The 20,854-nt window shown below is 41.2% G+C and overlaps 1 protein-coding gene across 1 annotated transcript in view; it reads right to left on the bottom strand.

The window, feature by feature from the left end:
- The window catches only part of GADL1 (glutamate decarboxylase like 1), a gene marked incomplete at both ends in the record, with an annotated part of 131,926 nt that extends 114,548 nt beyond the window's left edge, over window positions 1-17,378 (bottom strand). The window contains 2 exons of the mRNA XM_081996483.1: window positions 12,455-12,496; window positions 17,297-17,378. Of these exons, the coding sequence (XP_081852609.1) occupies window positions 12,455-12,496; window positions 17,297-17,378 (124 nt within the window). The remainder of the gene's footprint in view (window positions 1-12,454; window positions 12,497-17,296) is intronic.
- Window positions 17,379-20,854: the final 3,476 nt, after the last annotated feature.

The following is a 20,854-nucleotide window of genomic DNA, read 5'->3' as shown; positions in this document are numbered from 1 at the left end:
CTAAGCCATTTTCTCTATGTGTCCTCTACCAGCTGAGAGAAGTAGGCTTTTCAGAGGGAAATTCCACTCATCCTAAGATTAGGTATTACGGACATCGGGCGGAAGTTGCCTCCTGGAGATGCTGTTTCTTCCTCCATTAACTTAGGAGGGAGCCTGATGAATGCCTAGCTTTTGACAACTGCAGTTAGGCGACACAGATTCATCTCAAAAAGCATGCCTCTGGAATGCAAAGATACTGTTGCTGTAAATGGCTGATCCAAGAAACCCAGAAAATAGAGGTAAAAGGGACCTTAAGAGAGTCCCTTTAACTGTACAGAGATTGTCTGGCCTCTGATTGGAGTTATCCCATTGCTCTTTAGGACAGAGCTGGCTACTGGAATCACCTACTCACAGTATGTAGTTTCTTAATAAAGTCCAGGGCTGTGACAAAGGAAACTGAAATTAGTACAATATTTGACAACATACTTGACATTTCCAAGAGAATGCACTATCTAACAATAACAACAACAATAACGATAATGAAATGTTTCAGAAAAGCTGAATCTGATTACGTGGTGGCCTGCTAAACTAGAGTATGAGCAGAATTTTTAAAGGGGGGGAGATAATTAGGCAAATGTTCAAGAAATAGAGTCTTGTAAGAATGTCAAATGTCACAATTATCCATTCACTTGACAAAACAAGTACTCTGTTGATTAAATTTTATTGCTCTCACTACTTCCTGCTTTGAAGATTAAAACATCAGAATCAATTCTAAGGGACCAGGTTTGTTAGGAAGGGGGGGAGGGTGCCTGTGGCAGCAGAAGTCCTCAGACAAATTCTGAGCCATTTTAGAGGGTCTGTAATGTCCGCTGCTTTTCACATGCCTTAGTTTTGCTGCCTGCGCTGGAGGGATGGGTAGAGACCACAGTTTTGTTTTTATCAGACTTTCTTCTGGGAGATCTAGTCCACCCACCACCACCAGCTAGTCAATGCATGCAGCCCTCACTGGCCACAAAAGTTGGCCACTCCAGAGAGCAGGGTGAGGAAGGCTTCACTTACATTCTGTTTTTCTGTAGAACCAGCTATGACCTGGCTTTAAGCAAACGTGCAAAAGTCATTACCATTTCTGCTCCAATCTGATTCACCATGGCATTTCCATCCCAGTGTAACTTTATCATGCATCAGCAGAAACCTGGAGTGACACAGAAGTTATTCCAGCCCTGGCTATTTAGAGCTCTTCAGACATGAGCCGTGTGTGTTACAGTAGGTCCGCTTACGTAAGAGGAGGACCTTGTGATTTACAGCTCGTGCAAGAATTTGGAAAGGCCAGCTGGCCAACTGCTTTCAGTCGATATTACGATAGTGCTGGCTCTGGCATGAAACTGCCCCATCAGTTTTGGAAATCCTTCTGTTTCTGCATGGGGCTATTTCCACATCTTGCTAACCATGTGTAGCAACAACAGCTACTGTCTCTGCCGCCAAACCCAGATGCACCGAGTCCAGTCTTCTGGCCTGCTTATTCAGTGCTGTCACTGACCCATCCCTTGCATGGTGTGGAAGGGTGCTGCCGTACTATGTGGTCTCCTAGCTTCTTGGCTCAAGCTTTCTATGGACTAGGAGCAACTTTAAGCTTATCAAATGTCTTCTTGCTCTGTCTTTACAATGGGAAAGAAGAATGGGGACTGTGCAGCAATACTGGCTAAATAGCAGCAGCTGCAATGCTAATACCTATGGGGATGCCTGGAGAGATAAAGCAAGTCTGAGGAAGAGGAGGGAGAAAGTAGGAGCTCCTTCAATCACATCTTCTTTTGATACATACAGATGTACAGAAACAGGAGCTGAAGGATGCTCAGCCTGACAAAGGACAGTGAATACCATTATCTCTATTCTGCTGCATGATTTGTCCTTTGCAGCAGAATTTAAAAACCCCTGGAGACTTGGGCCAGAGTTTTCAGAAATAGAAACCTAAAGTTAGAACTACATTTAGACACTGGCATCAAATGGTCAGTGGTGGCTGCTGCCCGCGCAGCAGCTTTCACAGTTAGCCCACCCGTGTCTCGACACAAACTTCAGGTCTGCGCTTCTATTTGTGAAACCCTTGTGTGCTGAACCCACTTCCAGCACGCGCCAAATCCCAGCCCTGCCTGCTCATTAGCTTCTGACTCAGTACCCCGCCAACTGGCCTTATGTTCCGATGAGCTACACATAATTCCTTCAGAGCCTGCTATCACCTTTCGCTGTGATTTCAGCAGCTGGGCAGATTAACATTCAGAGGGCACAAACAACTACATTTTGCTTCATCACTTTTAAGTAATAAATAAAATGGATTCTGAAAGTTATCCCAACTTGTTCCTCACTTTTTATTGCTTCAGGATATTAAACCAGTGTGTCCCAACCAAGGCATATTACTCTTGCATTCAGCTTACTTTACCGTGAAATGACTCAATTCAGCAAGAGGGTTTGAAATAGGCACCGAAGGCAGTGTAGAACAGCACCCTTACCAAGTGTGGAAAAAGAAATGTAGTTCATAAACAGAATAGAAAGCATATTTAAAACAACTTGTAATGAACTCCAGAGACAGCAGAGCTTGAACCAGGCAACATACCCCTGACATCAGCATTGGCTTTCAAAAAATCACATTGTCCATGCGCCATATATTTCATTGCCTCTCTGAGGACATGTTAAATCAATAAAATACCTAAAGGTTGCCAACGAATCAGATGTTCTATAAAAAGCTAACCATTATTGCTGAGGGGCAACAAAAGAGCTGAAGAAATATTTGCAAGGAAAAGGCCATCCGTCCCGCCGGAGCCCATTCATATTCAGTCGTCTGACACATTCCAGCAGACACCAGTGAGCAGTACCGGGAGCTGGAATCGTATCGGCCCGCTCATTTCGCTTCGACAGCTTTCCTTGATGATGTAGGATCTCTCGCACACTGTCAGTTCGATTTCTGGAGTCCTTCCTCTCCCTGAGCCTGGTTTTTAGCAACATAATGACAAGTCAAGCTTGTGTTGACAACACATTCGCCAATTAATGCTTGCGGTACATCAGTACCCATTTTTCCAGATTGCACATTCTATATTCAGCCTGCAAAAGGCCACAAAATTATCCATTGTAATTGTGAGGTCAGATCTGGGCACTTTTTAACGACCCACAGTAATCTTTATTTTAGTTGTTTACGTATGTACCACAGGGATGCAATATTCTTGCTGAGGAAAATATACGGAGGAGAATAAAATACTTGGGTAAAGCAAGCTTTGATATTCTGCTGTGAATCCAGAAATTTAGCCTATTGGTGTCATAGAAGACTTGCTTCTTGTTTCCTTCATATGCTGACATCCATCTTACTACATACTGCATACATTAAAGTGAGCAGAGTCCTTAGAAAATCAGACTATCATACTCATCTGCCTCAGGTTTCACAGTAGTAAAAATAAATGTAGGTGTCTACTTCCTGAATTCCTGCAAAACTCTTTGGTGTTTTTAGGCTAGCAATTTTAAAAGAGGGCAAAGCAGTCTAAAAGCCAATCCAGTGTTGATGGAGACGCTAAGCATGACTGGAATTAAAATTATTTTAATTTCTTGCAAAAGCTGGGACTAGAACCTATATCTCCTGATGTTAACATTATACAAAGCCCTCTCTTTTCAGTCACAGTAGCATACAGCTCTGCAGTAGTTTCAGAAAATAATAATTAGTTCCAGAAGAAGTGTGTATTACATGTGTTATGTCTTGGCAACACAGTTCTCTATCCTGCTTTTCTGTTGCTAAAAATACAAATTGTTCACAACCATGCTTTCAATATCCATTTAATATTTGCAAACAGGGTGTTTTTGACAAACAGGGTTTTTGGCTAGGCTTCAATGAGCACTGTGTTCAGCTCCATTACCTACAGCAGCACAGCCCTCTGAAGATCATAGGATCATAGAATAGTTTGGTTTGGAAGGGACCTGTAAAGGTCATCTAGTCCACCCCTCCTGCAGTGAGCAGGGACATCTCCAACTCGATCAGGTTGCTCAGAGCCCCATCCAACCTGACCTTGAATGTTTCCAGGAATGGGGCATCTACCACCTCTCTGGGCAACCTGTGCCAGTGTTTCACTATCCTCATGGTGAAAAATTTCTTCCTTATATCTTAGTCTAACTCTGCTCTCTTTTAGTTTAAAACCATTCCCCCTTGTCCTACCGCTACAGGCCCTGCTAAAAAGTCTGTCCCCATCTTTCTTATAAGCCCCTAAGTGCTGAAAGGCTGCAATAAGCTCTCCTCAGAGCCTTCTCTTCTCCAGGCTGAACAACCCCAACTCTCTCAGCCTTTCTTCATAGAAGAGGTGTTCCCTCCCTCTGATCATTTTGGCGGCCCTCCTATAGACCCACTGCAACAGGTCCATGTCTTTCCTGTGCTGGGGGCTCCAGAGCTGGATGCAGGACTCCAGGTGGGGTCTCACCAGAGTGGAGCAGAGGGGCAGAATAATATCCTCCCACTCTGGGGAGAGGTATCCTCCCACTCTTGCCACCAATGTAGACACAAAAAAGGGATCTTATTCTCCTCACAGTCACTCTCCTGCAAGTTTCACAATTTGAAAAAGCCACTCTCACCTACATTTCATCACCCTACCTCAAAGAATTTGCCAGTTCAGGGGAACATCAGATAGCCTTTAGGCTAACTACTTGTCTTAAAAATGTTTAAGTTTTAGCCCAGATCTTTACCTCTCTTCCCCTACACACTTATGTGCTGGATTCACACTTGCTTAGAGGTATAGGCACTTAGCAATGCCAAAGACAACGCTTTCAGACAGATGACTTTGTGGGTGGCCAAATGCTCACCAGCCAAACATACATCAAAATTGTTTTCATTAGTTTATAGGAATGCAGCCCAGAAAGACTTATGGATTCCAAAATGTTTACCACCATATGTATTTCAACATTGTGCTTGCTGGCAGATGTTTATTAAAAGCTTACTTTCACCTACCAGTTCTATAGAACACTTACTTACAAGAGAGGTTTTTCTCTCTCCTCTGACAAACCCACTTGATCCTCGCAATTTATGGGGTAAAAATCTTCTCAATTTCTTCATACCTTTTCTAAGTTAGACTTTGAGATACTAGGCAATGAGAAGCAATGTCAGACAGCATATTGCTAATGTCTTACCTTGTAAATACATCAGACATTTCCATTTAGCATTGTGATGATTTTTATTTCCTTGATATTATCCTTTTGATTCCAATTGCATGCTATCACTTTCCTGAGTAGAGCATTATTTTATAATCATTTTAAACAAGTTTCTGGAAGACAGTCATCCTTTTAGCCCTAATATTATAAAAGAATTCCTCTTCTACTCTACTTTTTGTCGTTACACCGTATCCCTTTTGTACAACACTGATTTCTTGTTCATAGTCAAACCTGACATAAGTGGTGTAAATGGGAGGGCATTTGAGTCAAGTTCAGTCCATGCATCTTTTCAGCCACAGAGCGATTAAACCAAAAATTAATTAGGCCTAAGTAAGGCTCTACTGCAGGAATGACAAAGCAGAGCATATTGAGTGCGTTGCTTAGGAGTAAGCATTTACAAAAGATCAACAAATACAGAGAATCATTTTCCTTTTCACAAATTCTAATTCCCAGAATGCCATTAACAATACCAACTCACCAAGTTTAACAAAGATGAGTGTTCTTGTCAGATCCTCATCAAATGCAATGCTTATATCCCTCGCCCATCAGTCATTAGTATTAACACAAGACCATAGTCCCACAAAATAACTGCAGATTGGTTTGCCTTGTTCAAACATTTAACAAGCTCTAAAATGAGCACAGATCATACCTGGAGTGGACTTCCCCCCCGCAGATTTCTGTGGAGCATATCTTGTGGTTTTTATTGTGGTAGAAGGAGAAAGCTATGGGGAACACCTTAAAAATTGTCTTTTAGATGAGTGATGCCTATATGTACAGGCTCAGGGTGAATCTTGCCACTGATTTCCAAAGCAAACCCAGAAAGCAGGCTTAGCATATTCCCATTTCTTCCTCATGAGCCCCGATAATGCTAGGTACGGCATGACTGTTCCTGTTCGAGTGTTAAATGGAGGCTGGGAAAAGCAGCTGGCTCTTTGTTACAGGGATGCTGAGGGTACTACAGGGAAAAGATAGTTAAGCATCTAACTAAGTCAACACTTCTGCAGTGAAAAATTGAGATGGTGGTAGAATGTGTCCAACTTTTATAGCATTATTTGTGTTTCTTCAGGCTTGGGATACGATATTGTAGTGATATCACCTCTCTGCCTGAAGTGTGTCAAATCTAAAGTGTATAGGTTTGAAAGAAACTGACTGTTAAAAAAGAGATATGAATGGTGAAATCTTTAAACAGTTGACAACTATACCTACAAGACCTTTTCAGATGAAATATTATAGCACATATCTCCATCTTTTTCTCCCTGTACTATTAAAAATTTTAAAACTGTCTCTGATTATGATTGGAATTCGAGATAAGAATGTAGAGGCTGATCAGCTACAGCTGCTTTAGCGTGCTTCTTAGTAGGTGTAAAATGAGATAATTCTGGTGTATTTTTTTAGGTTCAGGTTTGCTTCCCATCTCCAGAAGAGTTGCTCTTGCTGTTGATGATTTGGAAACCTGCTCTGGTATTGGGATCAAGAAAAAATAAGTCCAGGCAGAGTCCACAATTGCCAGCTTCCAAGGACAGTCAAATTTTGGACCATAGTCCAGGAACAAACAGCCTGAGCTCACACTGCGTTAGTGCACAGGCCACAGAAGGGACTGGCTACCACTGGACTTTTGCATTAGATCCTTCTGAAGGGAGCGTAAAGAATTAAGTGTTCCAGTGCATTCAGTCAGGCAAGGTCAGAAAGAGGAAAATTAATGTCACATTACACTTGGTCTTTTCTGCTGAGCACCGTCCAGTGTCAGTCAGGTTCAGTTTCAAACGAAATTGTGTCAGTAGGGTTCAGGTCATTGAACTCTTCCAACCACTCTTCTTGTCTGATTAATTTTGCATATTATTTGACAGCTTTCACGTATGGTGGAGTTTGCTGAAATCCTCTGGCCACTGTGGTATAGCATAATGCACTGTAATTTTGCCATTTCATTTTAAATCTCAGCTGAAAACAGCTGTTCCCAAGCCTATAACTTGCTGTGACTGTCTCCTTCTGCTGGTATTTATCTCAGTAGCTGCATTATTTAACTTTGTGAAGCATATTGGAATAAAGTTTATCTGGAGAACATTATTAAGTGCAAAATGAAGCGGTACTCTTAAACCAGATTTCACTGATTGCTTTGAAAAGCTTCTAAAAATTCTCACCTGATGCTTCCCATATAGTCATTCTTTACACATCTATTGCATAACACAACATGGAAGGAATTTTAGGCTTTAGCCCTTGTACTTTCTGATTCTGGAAGCTTCCAAAAATCTTTCAGATCAAAGAATAGACAGCAGTTGGTCATCTTTGTAATGATGCATTTTTAAAAGCTATAGCTAGTGCAAGAAGTTACGTGTACCTTTTCTGCGTCAGTGCATCTTTCCAATTAAGTAAGAGTCCCTGTTGCTGCAGGCTTGACGAGTCAGATAATGGACTGCAGTGAGATATGTCCTGACCTGAATGCTGCAGCACAGACAAAATTAATACTAGGAGAAAAATGACACAAAAAGTAAAATTAAGTGGAATGATTGTAATGCAACTATGTAATTCACTTCTAAATTGTGAGAAAAATGAGAAAAGTGTTAATCTTTTAATATTTAATAGGCCAAATTAATCCCTAGTTTATATAGTCTGTTAGAATCTAATGGAAAAGTGAAAAAATCTTTTGAAGACCATTGGAGCAAGCTGCAGAAATTGATTGAAAATCATATACTTACTACACAATATTACAGGATTTTTTTTCTATGGTATAAAAAAAGATACATTTTATAAAGACATCCTGTTGTTGCAAGGCTTTCATATTTAGGGAATTCCAGCCAGTCTATTCCTGCCTGGTGGAGATAGGATCTCTATTTGGCCCCTGACTACTGGGTAATGTACAACTAATTCTGTCACTGTTTTGCAATGTTTTCGCTTCCTTTCTTCAGATACTTGGTCAATTTAAATTGAAAATTTCCTGACTGTCACTTATTGCATGTAGCGAGTCTACTGGTGTGCTCCTTATGACTTGATCTTTACTTGATCTTCACTTGATCTTCAGCAGGGAAAAAAAAACATAGGAGAAATAAGGAAGATTGACTTCCGTTGCCTTTTCCTTCAGCAGTGTGTGTGCATGATGAGTAACTAGACTGCTGAGTAAGCCTTGGGCAAGGAGACACTGTTCACATGCAGTGTAACAGTGACCCAGAACGATCTCAGTATCCCACCCTTGGCCACGGTATCCCGCAACTGTGCCACAGAAATGCAGGCTCCCCAAAAATTCTGGTCAGTTTTTAAGTTGAGGGAGCTCAAATCGCAATACACGCTCATGATATCAGATTAAAACACCTTCTGATCAACCATTGTGCTTCTCTGATATATACACAGATTTCAAGATCTTAAAAGGAGCAAAGGGTCTTAAACATTCTTTGTGGGAAGGAAAAATGCAAATGAATGAGTCATGGCTTCAATTAACATCAAGTGCACTCTAATGGCCGGCTTCATTCTGTCTGATTCATCATTTAAAGCTACATGTACTACTCCAGAATTAGTAACTAGGGATACGCTAGTGCAGTCACTCAACTTGCAGAGTTCCTGTGCTGGTTTAGGACATGAAAGCACTCTAAGCCCATGACTGTCATGACACAGAATGATTCATGGTTTATAGATACACAGGGCAGCAGCACACTGCATCCCCAAACAGACATGTCCAAAAAGATGTGGCCATGATGGCTATTTGATGAAACTAGCCTTACTTTGAGCAAAGAAGCCTCTTTGCCAGATGCATACAACAATAAAATGACAAATAGAAAGAGAATATGATCTACATGGAGAAATGTTCTCACTTCAGAAAAATAATATATAATTAATCAATACACCTGTGATCCTGCAATTCCCTTTTAGTAAGGTTTTGGCATGGAGAGGCAAGTACTGTACATTGACAGTGTTATAAGACTATTTCCTATTAGCAATGAACTGATGATTTTGGACTAATCGTTAATGAACTTCAAAATATTAAAAGCCATACGATTTCCCTATATTAATTCCTGCATCAAGTCCAATGATTGTGTGCAACTGAACTAGAACAAATCTTTCAAAAGAAAGAACATCGAAACCTGATTTTAAAAATTAGCAATTGTCAAGGACCCACCACTATTCTACATAAATGGTTTCCAATGGTTAATTATCTGCTTTGTTAGAAGGGTGTATCTTATTTCTCTGAATTCCAGTGTCCACCATCATGGATAACTGCTACAAAATTATCTTTTTTGGATCCTTCCAGGTGTAAATATGGAGTTATAGCAGGAAAAGCAACTGATGTCAGGAACTGGACAAAACAGATACCTACACAGCTTATGCCTTTTATTTATACCCAATAGCTGAACTAGAGACTAAAGGTTTCCATCTCATTAGAGATGTGAATGTGAAATCAATTGCTATAATCTTTTTCGTTTGTTCAGGAAGGAACATATTTTTCTGCCCTAAGCAGCAAAACAGAGTGACTGAAAAAACCCAGCTTTGGTCTTATTTTTAACCAACAATTATTCACTAAAATGGGACAAAGATGAACACAGCACTTGAGTACCAAGTAAGTGTTACCAAATAAAAATTCACAGATCCTCAACAAGGAAAATGCCTGATTCAGCAATAGGGGCAGATTTGAATGGATTTTGAGGATGCTATTGTCTTACGTGCTAAAAAACAACACTAAAAAATAACATACATATGTATTTTTATATCACATCGCAATAGTCTACAGAACTATTCAGCCAAATTATCTGCCAATTTTAATTCGCAACAGAGACTGCAGTAAAGATATGCAGTCTTCCACCAGCAGATACCATAGCCCATCTTCTAGAACCAAACAGACATTAAAATTCTTCCAGGTACCACATTAACACTGAAAATGATCATCCTATATTTTACCAGTCTTAAAATTCTTGAGCGTTATTTGCTTGTCTGGATTTAAACTCTGAGAAGCCAAAGACTTTCCTAAGAAGTAAAAGACATCCATGGAGAAAGATCAAGTCTGAGAAAGAGGTTGATCAAAGGTGAGCCAAAAACTCGCCAGTTTATCCTGGGATGATGCTGTAGTGACAGGGAATATTGAATGCATGGAAAACTGCAAGGCTCACTTTCTCTTTGCTGAACTTCTTCTTACTCAATGGTCAGCTAAAGGGATGCTGTCATTTCTTTATTAGCACTGCTGATAATCAGCCTCTGCTTTGGATTTGGGGACAGAGTTGTACAGGGTTGTGCTAAGGAACAAGAGGCCTTTGAATCAGGGTGCCAAGTCAGAATAATTACACAAATCATTGATTTTATCTCAGGCGGCCAAAGTATTTCTAACAGATTCCAACATTCACATTTATTCATCCAGTTTCCTCACAGATTTCTCAAGTATTCATGTGATAGGAAGACAGCAAGTAGTCACAATGAAATTTAAACCAAGCGTTACTCCCCCTTAGCACCTTACCACCTTTCACCATTATTTATTCTTCTCAAATGCACAGGATTTATAGCAATCTGTTTAAACAAACAGATCAATTCCTTTATTTCATCTTAGAAAAAGACGAGGTGGTGGGTGCAATGCAAACAGTCTTCATTTTCCAGGAACAGTAAAGCCAGTCTACCTAGGTTTGCATTGCTTTGATTGCATGAGGTCCAGAGGGGCTGTAACTTGCTTTCTCCCACCTTTGGCATGGGAATTCCTATGAATCCTACATTTTACTAACAGATGAGACATGGACAGCAAGAAATTGTTTGTGGCTAAATCCTGCTAAGATGTCTGCTGCCAGGCAACCTGCCTTAAGCACAGTGTGTATAAGGTTAGTCAAGTTTGTAGTTCAAGGGGATATATTTTCTGAGCAATTTCTGAACAAAATTTGGTAGCAGACTTGATCTCACTCTTGATTCCAAGTTTACCGTTACTCTGCATCTCTCCTTCTCTGTTTTTGGTCAGCTGTTTATCAGCTTTAAATACTGCAATGATGAAGCTCCTCCTTACACAGGCTGATGCTCTGACTAATACAGCCATCATGGGAGAGGCTGATTATTGCAGTGCACTTAAGTCTGGCAACCTGCTCAACATTCTGCCACTGACCATCAGCGTACTGAAAATACACAGTGCAAACCCTTGGCAGATGCCGGGACAGGGCAGGCAAAATAGACTAAGTGCAAATAGGATGGGCTGCGATTACTACGAGATTACCCTCTCACACCAGGTCACATCCAAGGGCAGGATGAAGAAAGCCACCCAGAGTCACTGAAAAGCCTCTCTGCTTTTTCTCCAGCTCCCTGTATCTGGTGCACGGGACCAAGGAGACCTCAGGAATCTCTAACTCAGGGCAAGGAATATGCGCAGTGCCATTGCTACAGCAGAGACATGGTGGAAGCAGAGAAACTGGGGCTTTACTGCTAGTAAGTGACTCCTGGGCCAAGGGACAAGCCATTTCATAGAAACTTCATGTTATGCGCCCAGATTGACCCCAGCTAACTTGAGGTCCCCCACTGAGGCATCTAATCCGTAGGCTCCCTTTGCACCTGCCCTTCAGGGAGCAGTTCAGATAGTCTCTGGAGGGAAGTTGGTTGTTCTGCCAGTAGCCCACATGCTTCAACTGAGTGTCTCTGATGACTTGGGGTCAATAAGGAGCATTCAGCCCTTTCTTGATAACTAGTCGACTGATAGCACCGCAGGCGTTGCATTATAGTTTGCTACAGCCTGATTCAGCGATGACATGATGTCCCGTAAGTCCTGCTAGCAGCAGTTGTACTGTCTGTTTGAATTGCTAGAGTGGATAAGGACCCTGCATTCCACTGTATTAGAAAAAAACTGTTTAAGTAACTGTTGCCAGTTTTATATGTCTAATTTTCCAAAATGCAATTGTCCTGATGATATGGATGGTTAGGAAAAATGGATTACCTGTCAAAACCACCCAAACTCTTCTTTGTTTTGACACTGGATCTAGATATACATTAAGTAATGAATAAACAGCATATGAGCATATATATGGCTGAATACTAATCCTTACTACTATGTGGCACAATTGATCAAGAAGGCTTTTGATCTAACAAAAATAATGCAAGCAGTGAACTGTGTCTATGCATTTTAAATAGTGTGAATGCATAATAATGTAGGGTTTTTTCATTATTTCTTATATGCAATACAGGTGAGGTTTTCTCCCTGATCTTACAGAACAGTTGCACATCATATTATGCTATAAATATTATGTTTGAAGTTTTATTTAGATTTCTGGTTTTCCTCATTTTCAATAGAATTAGCTGTCATGTTCATGTTTAAAATAAGTTTGGCCATGAAATCTTTAGACAAAAATACAACAGCCATCCTCACTATAAAGCTGCACCTGGTAGACTTTCATATGGGAAGTGATTCCTGAAAGACAATGGACAGAATGCAGATGACAATGAATGGAGTTTGCAAAACAAGAACAAGTGCAAGAAGTAACTTGCATGAAAGTCCCCCTGTTTTGATGGCCGAAACAGTCACTGTTACAGTTTGGGCATCTGAAATCTTTATAAAGTCAAACAAAACAATTTTAGCCAGTGACTATATGCTATCTAAACTACATCATTACAGGGTAGAGAGGGTTTTATGCTACCAGACGGTTGTTGCTCCAGTTGTGCTAGCCTAGATATGTGCTGACATCTAGTGGTCCGTTAGAGATTAAAGATAGTCCAAACGTTTATTAATTAGCAATAAAGAATAATAACCTCAGATTCAAAAATCGCATTTTCCCCCTTCTCCCCCTTTTTCCTCACAGTTCATTTAGTAGTGTTTCTAGATAATTGAATTCTAGTGATAGTTGTCCTTTTCGGTATTTGTTCGAGCTGAGGTTTTCTAAAGCACTGTTCCCATTGACATCCTGCTGAGTCCTTTGGGAAAATCCACCTGGAGGCATTTCTTGACTGACAATCACCATGGTATTTAAGCAGAGACTGTAAAATTGAAGAAGAAATAGGAGTGCAGTTCTGAATGTCTGGAGCCACAGTATGATCTGTATTACACCTGATTTCACCAGAGACCCCTTAAGCTATTCCTACTAAATTCAGATCAAAATTTGGCCTTAAACTGTTATTTGCCTATTAATGTAAGAAAATGGCTACAAATAACCTTTAAATGATAATTTAGTTTACTACTGTATTGAAAATATCTTACTATATTATAGACTCCAATGAATATTTATGAGACAGTTAAAATTCTACTTAGAGACCCACTTTCCACAGCATTTACTCCATCTTCATTTAGCACATCCTTCTGTTCATTTGCAAAGCCATGCATGTAATGCACCCCCTACTCAGAATAACTACATTGGGCAGAAAGCACTAGAGCTATAGTCACCGACTCAAAGTAGACTGAAAGAGGAAACAAAATCAGAAAATCAACTGGAAGAACCAATTCAGGAGACCAAAACCTCCTGCTTAGGTTTCAGTTGATTTTAGAGTCCCCACCACTGAGAACGGCTTTTGTTACATGACAAATAAGGTAACCGCAGGGTTTACAGTGATGTGGTCTAGTCAGAGAACCCCAGTCTCCAGTATGGCAAATTCAAATCCCAGAAATAAGGCCTATACCACCTCTAAGGAGTCCCTGAGGCCATCTTCTAACCTGCTGTGATTTCCAGGAAACAGTCTTTCAGGCTAAAGAAATAGGCTGTTGCAGAAGACCCCAGGTCAGAGAAAAGGAGAGGAATGATATGCCGAACTAGCATTGAAGAGATTTATTTTGAAGAAAATGGAAGCTGATCAGAAAATGGTCTGATATCTTGTGTTCATGTGCTGTTACTGTTTCACACAAAGATCACCAGCGTACCTTTAGTGTTTCCCTGACATGTATTCACCAGTGTCCCTAGCAACCCCATGTGCTCAATTCCTCATGAACAGGTCATTACTTATCACCCTTGTACGATGTTCATTTTGGAGGTATTACAACTCAAGTGGCTGCTCAGCTGGTACCCTTTAAAGAGTCTTTCCATATAATGTTATTTTTCATTTTTTGCCTCAGTGCAAGACCAGCTTATGATTTATTGGCTGTAGCAAAGCACAAAGCCATAATTTTCTTTTATTGAACTCACTCTGGGTAGCCATCACTCTGCAGAAATGCAGATGGTCATCTTATTCTTATTCTTAGTGACAGGATGAATGCCACAACTCTGCTGACAAAGACAGCAAAGCAGTAATTTATAATAGTAAAAGGAGCATTCAATTTAATATCTGTGTTAACTGCACATAGCTAGGCGATCACAAAAATGATCAGAGGGATGGAACACCTCCCCTGTGAGGACAGGCTGAGAGAGTTGGAGTTGTTTAGCCTGGAGAAGAGAAGGCTCCGGGGAGATCTTATTGCAGCCTTCCAGTACTTAAAGGGGGCCTATAAGAAAGATGGGGACAGACTTTTTAGCAGGGTCTGTAGCGGTAGGACAAGGGGGAATGGTTTTAAACTAAAAAAAGAGAGTAGATTTTGACTAGATATAAGGAGGAAATTTTTCACCATGAGGGTGGTGAAACACTGGCACAGGTTGCCCAGAGAGGTGGTAGATGCCCCATTCCTGGAAACATTCAAGGTCAGGTTGGACGGGGCTCTGAGCAAACTGATCAAGTTGGAGATGTCCCTGCTCACTGCAGGGGGGGTGGACTAGATGACCTTTACTCCCTTCCAACCCAAAGATTCTATGATTCTATGATCCTATGATTTTGGACACAACTTTTATAGGATCTTGCTCTGCTAATACTTTAGGACTTCACAGTATTAAGGCAAATTTGCATAGCATGTATGCTGGCATCCAGATGTAATTCGTGTGTTTATAGCAAATGAAACAGAACTAAAAAAGTTGGCCCCCCGTTGAACTCTGATCATAGTCAGTTTTTATCATGCGTTTTTGAGATACTGCAGTTTAATAATAATTCTATCTCTTCCCTTACTTCACACTTCAATTTACAGGGGCATCCACACTGCAGATGAAATTCTGGATCAGGGTCAGAACCTATGAGCTTGAGTGAACGAATGTATTTCTCTAACTAGTTCATTGTCAATGGAATTAAGGAGGTGGCTTGCAGTTTCCCTTCCACCACAGAAAATGTGGATTTAGGGAATTGCTGGGGCCAGCATGATGCACAAAGTGCACTTTCTGTCTTCTGGGGTGAGAAGAGTGTTGTGGCCCGAAAGGAGCCGTTTAGGACATCCTCCCTCCCCATGGGACCGACGACCAAGTTCGTGATCCCCCTGGACTGAATTAAGGTGAAATGACACCAGCCAACCAATTTAACAATTTAATAATACAAAATGCAAGGCATGAGGCTATATGAATGACTCAACGGCAACTACTCTAACTAAACAATTCAACTAGACGAACAAGTCCCATGCAACAAGTCTTTTACAATTTGACAGAGAGGAGAAAGGGGTGGGGGGAGGGGGCAGGGAAAGCAAGAGAAAGACAGAGAAGATATCACCACCCGTGGATCCAGTGGCATCCCTTTGGTCCTCTTGACGTTCCTTGGTGGTGGGAGTCCCCCCCTTCGCTTCTGATGGTATCATTTTTATACAGTCCGAGTCCCACAATCTCTGCCCGGTTCCAAGAAACTTCATGCATATGCAACAGGCAGCAGCACATCTGCAGGCTTTGGTGTCCCCTGGACGATCGTGTGGTGTCTCTTCTCACTGCGCCTGCACCGTAGCTCTGCTCTGCAGGAACCGATGACTCGTTCTTTCTTGTGGTTTCCTCCGTAACAAGAAATGTTCGAGCCTTTGTACCAAGAAATGCGTGGTTTCCTCGGTACTGCGAAATGTTTAAGACAAAGACCACATGTCCGTCCACCACACCACCCTGTGGCTTAAACATTGATTGGTACCATCTAACACAGTCGTCATCAAGCCTCGTCCGTGGGGGTGATATGAAGATAAGATTAGAAGAGACAGAAAAAAAGGTAGAAGTGACAATACATGCACACAGTAGCTACAACTATTTAACTGGTTCACAACATCTTCTTATAACTATAATATATCTAAATCTAACAGATTCTACAAAACAGAAACGTGTCCCAGGATGAGTTTGAGAATTTGTTTACGACTCGGGGGGATTAGAAACAGGAGGTGATTGCCCACAATGACAATCACGAGGTAAACACACATATATCAAAAAAATAATTAGAGCAATAGTTAACAAAATTAACACCCCAAAATAAAGTGTCACAATTATGTATATTTTGACCATTTCGTCCTCTCCACTTGTGATTCTTCTGGCAGTGCAGTTCACGGATGGTGTCATTGTCATGACGGGACAGTACCTTTTTTGCGTTGGTCATGGTTGTTGGTTGCAGCCCTCATGGTCAGTACGGAGGCTGATGGCCACGCTACCCTGGTGCGCTGGAGTTGGGGTCTGCATACGTGCAAGAAAAATGGATTTCCACACCTTCAGCCCAAAGCGCATGTGTGGTTTGGGCCTGGGTACTCTCGCCACAGGTTTTTCCCGCCTTCCGGTTTTGTTGTTTCAATTCCAATACAAATTATCAATAATATTTGCTATATCCACCTCCTCCCACTCTGTGAGCTCATCTGATCTTAGATTGCTATTTCAGAATTAGGGACATCAATTAAGTCTTCTTTGTCTTTCTGTAAGGGGGTATAGTTAGTTAGCTGGACCATTCGTATGTTAACAACTTTCATTATAGTTGACTTCATACATGATATTGCTACACCTATGATAATTACAATTATCATCACCTATTGTATTAAACTTTGGATCCAACCAGTGACACCCAACCCAAACCAACTAAATACCTTTGAAAGCCAGCTAACACTCATTGATTCTTGGAGCTCATGGGTGTCCTTTGCTACTTGTCGTATCTTCTCTAGTTGGACATTAAGGTTCAGTGTAACGTTAGGGATATAAACACAACAATCAGTATTCAAAAGATTCAAATAACTACAAAGACCATTTTGGTACACCAACATTAAGTCTAGTGCCATGCGGTTTTGAAGAGCCATTTTCAATGTAGCTTGCAATTGCCGATTAAGCAGCTGTATACTAGTTTCAGTAGCATTAGCTAGTTTTTCTACTTGATACGCTAACTTACTTAACCATAATCGCATCCACATGGTAGCATTCCCAAATCCCCAGAACCCTTCCATTCCCCAAGCTATGTGAGCGGCAGCCTCTGGGTCTTGCCACCCCTCTACTTCTCTGCCCAGTGTCACTTTCGCCCACTTCATGCGGGTTATCCAGTGGGGTCAAATAGGGGTTCGCTTCCATATGGGACATAATGTCGGGAAACCCAAGGTACGGGGTTCGGCTAGTCCCACCCGTAAAGAAGTATACATATTACCATAGTTACAGGCCCAAATCAAACCAGCTGGAGCGTCACCAGAGGCAACATGACAGTCATTGTGAGGTGCAAAATCTGCACTCACTGATTTATATGGTATACTATGATTGTGACACAAACAGACCATTTTTAAGGTAATATAAACTGGTCAATAATATTTGACCCGATCATATTGTTTCTAGCTCAAGCAATTTATTACATTTTGACAGGACCACAACGCTGACTTGTTTGATACTGAGCCAAAAGAAAATCCTGGTTCGAATGGCTTAAAACCCTGACCATCTAATCTGAGTCAGACGCAATCCTTATTGGGATTTTTTTTCTTGGGACAATCTTGTCCTCTATTCCATTGTATACACCAAGTTGTATTTATGGGTTGATTATATTGTAGGACGGTAGTTGCTCGTCCCCAGGGTCACAAATCAGATGTTAGCCATATGACCTGATTTCAGATAAAGGTTAGGTTCAAGCCTTCTTCATAACATGTGCAGGTTGTGCTGTCAATGGTAGAAAAATTAAATGGTTGATTAATTCGTACAGAAACTCGCCTTCTATCTGGGGAATAAGGATTCACTATTCAATGATACGCCAGCTATTCCACAGTCATTACAAACTTCCTGCTATGTCCATAGGGAGAATACCCATCAGAAGGGGATCTTCTACAGATTTAGGCAAAGGCAAGCAAGCGGTAATACTAGATTCATTAAGGGCACTTGCAAGCCCCTTTATCAAGGTTAAGACTAAGTTATCCTCCAAACCATAGGTGGCTTGGACTGATAAAGTTCACTTATTTTTACTTTGGATACATTCCTGATTTTGGCAATAGATTTGCCATAACATATATAAACATATTAAACTAAGGCATATCTTTCTAACACAGGTTAAAAATGCCAATTTTAGGTGTTGTGTTTTTGACAATAAGGCCAATTATGATCATAACACATAGTAAAAATAACTATTATAATAGTATCCCTTGAGGACACTCCAGCTTGACATGAAACAAACCTTCTCCAGTGTCCTTTTCCTTTCTTCTCCTGATCTCAGGATTCTAGCTGCAAGGGATCAGATAAAACAACTCGGCTCAACTTCAAACCAGTTAAAAGGATGGAATGATCCATCTAGTATGGATTCAATGATCTTTCCCGTGGGCATCAATGGCTACCCATGCATACAGATTTTTTTCAGTTTTCAATACTAGACCCACAGTGGATAAATTCACTAAAACTGGTTGTCCTGGATAATACAATGGATCCCTCGAGTTCTTATTCTCCTTAGTTCCGGGTAAGAGGGATGGAGGATTAGGGCAAAAAGCTGTGAGTCTGGGGCAACCATTTACTCCCTAGCGTCCATTGACTTTAGTTACTGCATCAGATACTTGTGATGCCCATCTGGGGTCTTGAGGTCTCAGGGTTTGTTTAAGGAGTCTATTAGTACATTCTACAATACCATTTGCCTGAGGATAATATGGGGTATGGAAAATCCACTGTATTCCTTCATCTCGTGCCCACTCTTGGACCACTCTGGCAGTAAAGTGACTACTGTTGTCTGATTGGACAACTATGGGTTTAGGAAAACAGCTAAACCATGATTTCAGACTGTTTACTGTATATTCTCCTGTTGCTCGTGGGACAGCTTCAGCTTGAGTCAGTCCAGAAATTACCTCAACTCCTACCAATACGTATCTCTTTCCTTCTGAGAGACAAAAAGGACCAATGTAGTCGACTTGCCAAGTACCCCCCAGTTCCTTATTGTCACTTAAGTGTAGGGGTTGATCCTTGAGAGGGTTATGCTCCCCTAATCGTGTACGGCATAGGCCGCATGCTGAGGTAACAGTTACATAGCTCCCTGGTCACAGACCATCCCCTGCTAATTGCCTCTTTATAAAGGTCTTTATTTCCAGAATTGCCTCATTTAGCATGTAACCATTCTAACAGATGTTCCCGTTTTTCCCCTTCCACTTCCACGGCTAATGTGGCTAAGCAAGTTAGTGAATCTACTTGATTATTCAAGAGGTGGGAAGGGTGATCTCCTTTTTGGTGTGCACCTACCCATCCTATTAGGAGAGATTTCTGTTTAGCAATGTTTAAAATTTCTTCCCATTTTTCTCGCTGTCACACTGGTATCTGATTAACTTCCCATTGGTTTTGTTCCCAAAATGGGAGCCATTCGGTACCTCCCTTGAATACAGCATAAGAATCAGTATAAATGAACACTGGTTCTTTGTTTTCTGCTTCTCATTTTATCACACTGCAAACTGCTATCAACTCTCCTACCTGAGCATTTCCCTCTCCTTCTGTTACTATTCGGTTCCCTGAATCAACATGCAGTGCTACTGCTCAGTACTTCCATACGTTATGCTCTCTTTTAGAGGATGCGTCAGTGAACCATACATTCTTTAGTTGGGAATCAAAGGGAGGAGCAGATTTTATAACTGAAGGAGGAGGCTCCTGATCTGTGTGATCAGAAGTCAGATCTGTATCTGAAGCATCTTAGGTAATCCTTCCTCCATCTGGTATGCATGACAGCAGTGGTCTAACTGCGCATACCATTTCCTTACTGTTTCTCGCTGTGCAACTCCAACAGGAGGTGGGGTTCCACCTAATATCGGTTTCAAAACCTTAAATGGTCCTCTTAAAATAATTGACTGTCGTCATATGATTTTTTCAGCTTCTTGCAAGGCTAGGCTAACTACAAAGAGGCCTTTCTCCCAAGCTGAGTATCGCTTCTCTGCATCTTTAAAACTGCGTGAATAAAATCCTATGGGGGGAGTTGGACCGTCAGGTCCACGTTGCCATATGTGTATGGATAATCCATGGATTGCAAAACCCCACTTGATATGGAATGGATCTGTTGGGTGTATTGGTCCTAAAGCCCGATGTACTCCAGCCTCAAAAATTAACAATTTTAAGGCTTCCTCCTGAACTGGGGTCCAGTACCAAGCAGCTTTTTTGTGTGTCAAATCATACAAGGGACAAGGGACATGCTATGATGGAAAAATCTGGAATGTGTTTTCTCCAAAATATCAGCAAACCTAGGGCATGTTGTAACTCCTTGTTTCCAGGCATTTTTACTTGTTCAAGGGTAATTAAAGTCTCTGGGGGAATACATATTGTTCCTCCCTCCACCAAATGCCTAAGAATTTCACTTCAGAAGAGGGAAGCTGTACCTTTTCTGTTGGGATTTGGAGTCCTACATTTTCCAAATGATCAGTTATTTCAGATTGGGTTTGTCCTACCGCAGTGGCATCAGAGCCACCAATCCATATATCATCAATATACTGACATACTTTGACTCCTTCTTTGGGAGTAATTTGAGTAAGTTCCTGTGCCAGCGCACAGTGAGCAATAGTCAGTGAGTGACACTGTCCCTGGGGAAGACATGTAAAGGTGAATTGTACACCCTCCCATGTGAA

This window comes from Phaethon aethereus (genome assembly GCF_964289735.1).
Source record: "Phaethon aethereus genome assembly, chromosome: 2".
Lineage (NCBI taxonomy): Eukaryota > Metazoa > Chordata > Aves > Phaethontiformes > Phaethontidae > Phaethon > Phaethon aethereus.
This window is presented reverse-complemented; position numbering and strand designations above follow the sequence as displayed.